Source organism: Amblyomma mixtum, chromosome 5 (genome assembly GCF_055824585.1).
Source record: "Amblyomma mixtum isolate Tamu chromosome 5, ASM5582458v1, whole genome shotgun sequence".
Taxonomy (NCBI): Eukaryota; Metazoa; Arthropoda; class Arachnida; order Ixodida; family Ixodidae; genus Amblyomma; species Amblyomma mixtum.
In genome coordinates, this window is record NC_143016.1 from 51,922,954 (window position 1) to 51,932,091 (window position 9,138).

Sequence of the window (9,138 nt, forward strand, 5' to 3'; positions counted from 1 at the left end):
GTTTGTTTTCGCTTAGAACATGATAAACAGTTTCCATCTCCTCAAACAAGAGTTTTGTTCCTAACTTCGGTGCCAATAAAATATATCGTCTGGCATAGAACCAAGTAATATGCCGGATCTCCGCTTTATGACGTCTCAACCCTTCTGCCCGTTGAGTTCGTTGCTCCTGGAATGGGTCTGCCCGTCATTTACTGGCATCATTTCCAGTTCGTTCGCACCAACTGCCGCCTAGCCATAGACAAAGGTTTCGCTTCGATCTCCAACCAATGCAAGAATACCAAAGCCAGCACAACTTCTCGGATACAGTCCATAATCACCGGTTGCACCAACAGGCGTGGAAAGCTAGCTCTCACGGGTACTACCACATTGCAAGCCTGCAGCCAGGTCGAAGCAAACTGCTTCTTCCACGGTCGGCCGACTGTTACGTTCCTGCGCGCACACAGTTGCGTGTTCTCGGAGCACTGTCTCCCTAAGTAAAGAAAAACTCGGTACGTTTCGCCTCCTGGGGCGTCCCCCGATCATACGTGTGTAGCCTTGAGGGAACGCACGCGGCTTCACCCTGCCCAGGAGGGAGAAAGGGCAGCAGAGGGGGAGGAGGGATGCGGGGAGGTAATGGGGCACGCTGCGTTTTCTGTGCTAGCCACGTGTGACATCTTCGCTGGGGCCACGGACAACAAGACGTAACGGAAAGGCAGAGAAGGCACCGCACCGTCACGGCGCCGCGTCCGGTTTAACTAGGAAACCCCGCCCCTCGCCGCATGTGCCAAGCTCGCGCAAAGGAAACAGTTCGCGCAGGAGTCACCACTAGCGGCCTTTGTTAGGGCGCGCCTGTTGGTGCACGGGCGAGTGCTCAGGTCTGTCTGGAGGAAATCCTTCTCCGCGGATAGTTTTTTCCGCCCCGTTCTTCGCGCTGCTAGTGCAACAAAATGGACGCGCCAAGTTTTGCAATCTCTCCTCGGCGCCGCGAACGAAGGTCGTCGGACGCTCCGACGCGTCAGAGGCAGTTTGCTCGGTGAGTAGAACGCATCGCTCCCTTCTTGTGCTTGCTCGTCATATCCAGCGCGTCGCGAGGTGTTCAACAAAGGGCGCGAAGTTCCTTCGGCGCGTGGGTTTGGCGGGTTGCCGTCGCTTGCTTTGACGGCTGCGTTGGGTGAATGCGCGCGAAACGAGATGCAGACAGGAGGAAGAAAAAAAAAAGCACGTACGGCGCTTTTCCCGAGTGGTAATTTCTACCGTCGAAGCCATCGTGCTTGTCACGGTGATCGGCACCTGAATGAGCGCTCTGTTGCAACACTGAAGCATTGTTCAACACCTTGTAAAAGGGCGAGAAAATGGAAACGATGAGTAATTTTCGCAGCCTTGAGTCCTCATTCTCTTTTTGGGACGTGTACATCGCGCTTGCATTGCTAGAGCTTGTAATTCATATTTTAAATTGCTGCTTTTCAGAACTTTTATTTAATTCGTATTTTTTTCTTAAATCCGTAGATTCTCCTGAAATGCCCTTACAGGACAGACTTAAAATCGTTCGTTGTACAACTTTCCAAAAGACTTTTATCACGTGCTGTTGAGTGAGTTGATTCGGTATCTTTCAACAAAAATGTGTTAAAAGTGAACGGTAGATAAAGAACACACGAGAAACGCGACGTGTGTGTCTCGTCAGGCAGGCATCCGGGAGGGGCTGACAAGCTCACCCCCCCCCCCCCCCTCAGCACACAAACACACACCTTGCGCTTCGCAGTGCTCAGGCAACTGCCAGCACCCCGCCAGCTAGAAATCACCTTGGGCCTCTCCCGAAAAATTCCTGGTGACGTGCCTGTGTCTCTGGGTTCTTCAGCCTGTCATTTACTGTTCAGGCCTTTCCGCAGAAACACTTCTTATAACCCGAAGAGCTACGCGGGATTAATAGCCAACTTGCTTAACGCATATTTTCTTGATTCGCTCATTGTTAAAAAGCGAATCTTCATTTGCACCCACTGATTTATTAGTTTTCAATTATCCACACTGCAGCCAACGCTTCAATCGACGCGTGCAATCACCGAAAGATTTTTCGCCCTATTTGCTATTCCAGGCTTCATTGTTCAAGGGATTGCTAATACCGTAACCAACAAACCGGATAAACTGAGGGGCTTTGAAATTTAATGCCTTCCCGTCGTATTACGTTGCCTTCAAATACTCTCCTGTATGTTTCTTTCTGTGGTGTAGTTTGCTTCCGTTCCAGCTGTCATTATGTCGCACGTATGGCATTTTCTGTTAAAATTAACAATGTTACATGAACGTGGCTTCCCCTCTACCAAAATGACCGAAAGGCCCTTTAGGGCAAAATACTCTAAGCTAATTACTAAACACAACTCGCCTTTTTTTTTTTGTATACAACGTTATGCAGATATTTATCTCACTGCGTTGATTTTCACTTTCAGGAACGCCACAATGCTCCAGGCTTTCTTGAGTGGGTTCCTCCTGGTTCACATAGTTCCTCTCATCCGCGCAGGTAACATATTCACATCATTAAAGGTCTTAAATACATGTCCGTCACCGAAAGCTAACGACACTGAAACTGCTATAGGTTTCACTACACTTTTCTTAACGCCTGGTAATCTCAGTGGCGAGACTGCATTTCTAACTGCTTAAGGCAATATTCATATCTTGCTCGCGAAAGCGATTTCCAACATCTACGCTTGACCGCAGTGCTCACAAGTGCGGCAGCGAAGTCATTGAAATAATATATAAATGCTCATTTGAGTTTATAACCCAAGCGCAAGGAAAAGTTGCCAACCAGATAAATTTCAGGAGAAATGTATATAGCTGAATGAAATGTGCAAGTGAAAAATGTAATGAAGAATTAATGTACAAGTGAAAGTGGAACTTCCCCGACCATGGCAGAGCTAGCCACCATTTCGTTTCGTTCGCGTTCGAGCCTGATATTTGTAAATATTTTACATTTACTTAATTTTACAGTGCACTTCTGCGAAGTCCGCCCGCATTAAACTAGGCTTTTTTATGTACAAGGAGGATTTTTTCGGCACCATTGAGGACTAAGCTCCAATTTTAAAATCCTGTTAACTGGTGTGTTGGTTAACTAACCTATAGTAGGCTGTTGACGGCCACGCAATTTGTTTGACGAACCAGGAAAGCCAGAATTCAATGTGCCGTGGCAACCAGGAGAGCCAAGTTTTCGAAATTTTATGCGGATGTTCCTATCGGATACTGTAAGGATATAGTTGGAGTATGCGCACGGTCACTCACTCTCTGTAGCACGGAGAATTCGGGGGACGGGTCGTTGACCCCTTCACCGGGGTGTAGCTGTCCGCAAAGGTGGCCCCCTCCAGCACCCCACCGGTTACCTGGAAGCCTATTCACAGCGCAAGTCTCCGCGCTGCTGGGTGAGGGTGAGGCCTTCGAGGGTTGATGCGCTAGCGCGGAGCCAGTCCCGGCTGAAGCGACATCGTGTTCGAGCATGGGAGACTCGAGCGGTCACAGTGTTTATAAATTGAGGGCTCACTGCCGTTGAGTTGCAAATATTTGTTTCATACTGTACATATTTCTCCTTTATCAGAATACACACATACAAGCAAAGCCCTTAGTCGGCATTACCTTAACTGCCCCCTGCAGACATATCAGGAACCTAAAAATCACTGGTACTTAAAAATATGGGCTTACAACTGCGTGCTTAAATGCAATTGTTATAATGTTACCTATCAAATTTTGTTAAGCACCTCGCCACTCAACATGGTTAATCTGTTTTGGTAATGGTTGAGAGTAACGCTCAGACAAACTGTATTGTTCTGTTGCTCTCTAGTTTCAAATGCATGTCGTGTGAAGGAGAAAGTGATCCTAACTTGTAGCTTTGACCTAAAACGGGTATCGCAACCATTAGATGTAAGAATACTCCCAGCTATTAGCTAAAACAAGACTAGCGTGAGCTGATGCTAATAGAGCATTCCACCAATAGCCAGGGGGTAAATTCACAGCCGTACTCGTGAAATGCACGTTCTCTCATAAAAATCGCAACAATGGTCCTCCCGTGCCGTTGCAGAGGATGACTTCATCAAAAATGGCGGCAGTCCTGTGGTGTGCTACTACCACGGCTGGGCAGCCGACCGTTACAGCCCTATGAACTACCGCATCCGGGACATTCCGGGAGACCTGTGCACGCATGTGAATCTCAACTACGCCGGCATCGACAAGGACACGCTTGGAGTCAAGGACCTCATACCGGCCTATCAAAACAACTCACGTGAGCAAACGCCTTCTCGATAACGTACCAGGCGGATTCCCACTAGCCTTGAGGGTGTCGGTGCTCTCGACTGCGAAGCTTACCTTCCTTTTCGCTTTTTTTTTTTTTTTGAAAAGCACGCCATTGGGAGATTACACATACCTCCGTTATCACATGAAAAAAAAAAAAAAGACGTATTTAGAGAACGCAGCAGGCTCCAAAGAAAATGTTTGGTGTCAACGTGCGCTTGTTGCGAACTGCTCTTGAGAAATAGACAGGAAAACTACAGCATAAATTATAAGGCCGGATTTTCTTGCAGTTGTGATTTATGCTTCAAACCGAAAGGTGGAAGTACACATAGAAGCAACACGAAGATAATGCGAGTTGCTCAACATCAGTAACTGCGTTTTTGTATAAATAATACCATAAGCTGTCCAATAAGCAATTGCAACACCTCTGTTTACAAAATCTCTTTCGGAAGGTTGCACCGCTGTACATTGTAAACATCCTCGACAACTTCAGCTTTTTTCAAGGCCTGCCAGGAAGTGACGCATCAGTCCAGACTGGGAGCACACCCGGCTTCCGCCTTTTGCGCGTGTTGTGGCTCATGCAGCTACTCGTAAATATGCAGATTACAAGGACTTCACGGGAATCAAGAAGAAGTTCCTCTTCGTGAAGACGCTGATCTCCCTCGGAGGTTGGGATCACGGCGGCGAGGCGTTCTCGTACGTGGCGGCCGACCGCCGAAGGCGATGTAACTTCACCCGAAACCTGCTGAAGTTTCTCCAAGACAACGAGTTTGACGGAGTCGACATTGACTGGAGGTTCCCGGCAAGCCCCGACAGAAATGGAGTTCCAGAGGACAAACAAAACTATGTACTGTTCCTTAAGGTGAGTTCTGCTGCATTCTGCAACATGCTGCTTCAGCAGTTTTGTTGGCGTGGCATCTCCTTTACGCGCGGAGCGCAGTTGGGTGGCTCGTGTTTCGGATCGCAAGAAGTGTAACGGCATGATTAAACAGCTTCGAGATTCATCCTGTGCTCAGTAATCGAGTTAATTCCTTTCGTAACTTGGCTTTCGCTTGTTCTATACAGTGACGTCAAATGTGACTTTTTTTCAGAGTCTCTGCAAGCTGCGGAGGAAGGGTCTTATTGTGACTGCTACTGTTCCAATCACTCCATTTTATCTTGACAACGGATACAACGTAAAAGATATGGCAAAGTAAGTCTCGCGACGACAGCAGTTTAAAAAGGTTTCAACACGATCACTGACTGTCATGTTCCATCCACCATTGCCCAGGTACGTTGACTGGCTCAACGTGATCGGCTTCGACCTGCGAGGGCGCTGGTCTGGCATCGCAGACGTTCACAGCCCTTTGTATGCCAGATCCTTCGAGACGGGCGATACGAGGAAGTTGAACGTGGTATGTTTTGAATTTCGGCTGTGCCACCATTGAGACATCTTTTCACTTCGCTGTTTAATATTACAGTGGAGAAAGTAATGAACAAGTTTAAATTCGATATGAAATGCATTATTCAACGTCGTCGTGTTACTCTGCACCCATAACCCTGCACCTGACTGTCTCCACTAACTTACACCCTGCGCGTAATATCATTGCTCCTGTTTTAACCATTATCCAATTTTTCCTGGCAACGAGAGCCTGTAGTTTAAGAGCATCTAGAACAGGAACATCAACTGAACACGAAATATTTGTAACTACCTCCAAGTTCTGTTTTTCTGAAGTGCTGGACACACCAATATTACATATTTTATGTAATTGGTTGCCTGCCATTTTAATCTGATACTTAATGCAAGAGGAAATCGGCATTTCTCTGTCAAGCATTTAATAATGGCGCATAACGAATAGGATAGAAGCATATGCCCATCGGGGAAGCAGTACATCAAAAATTAGAATTTAAAATCATCTCGTCCACCAACACCCGTGCACTACGGACTGCGTGTCTATGCGGACACTCCGTATCTAGTCTGTGACGTGAGTTACCATCGATGCTTTACCAGTTTATTAACATATATTACACGTTACTTTTCACACGATCTATGTAAGGTGTTCATGTCTGGTGAATGTAAAAAAACAAAGTAATGTGTTTTCGGTCCATGGGAGGGAAGAATAGTCCTTCTCCTATAATATTTCTCTAGAGTCCCTCTCTCATTTGATAAAGCTATTACCACGGCGTTTCATTGACATTGACGACCGGGGCAGACCGGCGGTTTGAAAAGTGAATGAGCGCGGTTGTTTTCAGTGAGAACTTGTTCCGGAACAGGTAGCGTCTGCTTAAGTGGGATGTTATTGCGTAACAATAGAGAAATTGATGGTCCGAAAACACGCAGGCGGACATAGAACGCGACGTTAGCAAGGTGATAGCCTGACGGTCATTCATACATGTGTCGTGGTTTTTCCTGTCTCGCCTCGCAGGATGAAGGACTCAAGCGTCTCGTCGAGCTGGGGGCTCCCAAAAAGAAGCTCGTTTTGGGTATCCCATTTTTCGGGCGCAGCTTTGTGCTAGCGGACAAGGACAATCACAAAGTAGGGGCGCCCATTAAGGACGTGCCGGCGGCTCCCGGACCTTTCATCGGTAGCACAGAGATCTTGGCCTACTATGAGGTATCAGCACCATCTTCTGTCACAACAGCAGTGCTAGACTCTTCGTTACGTTATGAACTTTACTTCGGGCCGAAGAAGAAACCAGAAAGCAATACCGACGCCAGTGCCACGTTTTTCGGACTTTCAAATGAAAATTTTATGCCTTGAGGAAGAAACATAATTTACAGTGCGGGACCAAAAACACAAACCTTTCATTCGCTGCTAGTGTTCTTTGTCCTTACTTGCTCCTTACTTTCTTACTTGTGTGCCTTACTTGCCAGTATGCAATTTTTTGTATTCTTTGGGGGTTTGCTTCTGCAGCATAATTGTGCTGAAAGTGATGAGCTGATGTTTAAAACTGTCACGGTGTTTTGTCTTTCAAAGATATGCACAAACATTGAAGATGGTACTGCGACAAGAGAATTCGACAATGAGGCCAAGTGCCCGTACATGTACTACGAAGACCAATGGGTTGGTTTTGAAGACGAAGAAAGTGTGGGCATCAAGGTAAGGCATTGACGTAACGTTTATAAACTGCGTTACCTGTAATGTTCCCATTTAGAGCTGGTAGCTTAAAGCAAAAAGTAAGAAGCAATCTATTTCAATCAAAGCAAACACATAATTAAATGAGTAATAATGAAGTTAATTCGAATTAGACATGTAAAAGCTCAGTTTACCTGATCATGAAGGCTGGTATAATAAACACCTTTTTTCCAAAATAATTTTCAGGATACTGCAAATTGGCCTATCCCGAACGGACCTGACTAGAAAAAGACAAGTTTTATAAACATTCATTCTCCTGTAACACTCAACACTATTCAGTCTATTTCACCTCAAAACTGAGGCCTTCATTTTTAATCGTTTACTTGGGTTCTTATGTCGAAACAAGGGATAGGCGTCGGTCATTCTTTGAAATGCACCGCGCAAAAAAAAAAGAAGAAAAAACCAGAATGAAAGCGGAGCGTGCTCTAGCTCGCAACTGCACCTTGTGTAAACGAACATGGAGTTGGAACATATACCTTCGCCCTAGTCCTTGTAGAGCAAAAAAAAGTTAAAAACGACACCACTTAACGCAGTAAAAGAGAAAACGACCCCCGGGTCCTTTTCTCGTCGAGAAATTAAAACGTTGTCGGAATCAGCACCTGAAAACGCAAGAAATATTCTCTTGCTGCCAATCTTGCAGACATCAAATATGAGAAACTTGTCCAACTTCACAATAAAGGTACGCTGAGGGCACTTCTATCCAATAGTTGTTCTTACTAAAAATCAGCTATGTGGCTTTTTCAGGGCGTGCTGATCGTTGATGGGAAGCAAAAGATGCATTATTGCTGAGAAAATTGCATTTCGAAATTTTCCCGCACTCGATTAAAACTCCTGACGACTACACCGTAAAGAACTACGGGATCTCCGTTGAAGTGAATGACAGAGTATTTTAGCCTCAGAGATAGGCGAAAAACATTCTCGGCGCACGCGGTTTACTTCCGAAACCAACCGGTAATGGTGACATAAGTATTTAATTCTTTTGTCGTTTTCGAGCTTATAAAACCTCCGCTTTTGTTAAAGCAATGTCTTTTTCATTACAATGCAGGAACCTATTGACTTAGGCCAACTTCAGTTTGTCCTCATTGTCTCAAAATCAATGTCATAAATGCCTGACTTACACTCTTATCTTTGTGGTGTACAGGTATGAACTGAAATGCCTGAAAGGTCTCTTAAGAGGCAATCAATAATCTATCATAAAACTTTTTTGCGAGTCGGCACGCGTCCTGTTGGTTCGTTTGCTCAGTTTTCGTCATTCGCGGCGTTTGTTTCTAAAGATGCAGCCAATCATAACATCCAGCCCTGTTATCTTTACTGTTGCCTTTAATTAAACACGCATTTTATTCTCTTCTAGGTGAACTTCATCATTAAAGAAGGCTACGCCGGGGTGATGGTATTCAACAATGACATGGACGACTTCAACGGTGTCTGCGGCACTAATCACCCCCTGCTCAAAGTGATCTACCAAAAACTCTCCGAGGCAGCACCGGAGCGAAAAAGGCGGTGACAGACATCTGGTGCGGCAAAGAAGGCACGGTCTGGTGCGCGGAGTGCTTACAGCCCTGGCCGTATTTTAAACCGCTAATCAGATGACTTTCTAGCGGACGACAAATCAGCAATGGCTGCAGTCACAATCGCGTAGGGTACAAACTAGCTCAGGTCGTTTTTATGATGCGCACACATGCGAACGACAGGAAAAGTGTTCACGCTCGCTTGTCGCCAGCACTTTGATAGTTTTCTCCTGAAAATAAAGAATTTCCCTCCCATGTCGGTCTCTTCCGCC

The 9,138-nt window shown here is 45.9% G+C and overlaps 1 protein-coding gene across 1 annotated transcript; it reads left to right on the forward strand.

Annotated features, from left to right (window-relative positions):
• The first annotated feature begins 622 nt into the window (after positions 1 to 622).
• Positions 623 to 9,121, forward strand: LOC149342145 (endochitinase-like). Its single transcript, XM_089544400.1, has 9 exons — positions 623 to 1,012; positions 2,418 to 2,488; positions 4,034 to 4,234; positions 4,845 to 5,104; positions 5,334 to 5,434; positions 5,513 to 5,636; positions 6,648 to 6,836; positions 7,200 to 7,322; positions 8,710 to 9,121. The coding sequence occupies exons 1-9, from the start codon at positions 927 to 929 to the stop codon at positions 8,860 to 8,862; spliced, it is 1,308 nt and encodes a 435-aa protein (XP_089400526.1). The 5' UTR covers positions 623 to 926; the 3' UTR covers positions 8,863 to 9,121.
• Positions 9,122 to 9,138: the final 17 nt, after the last annotated feature.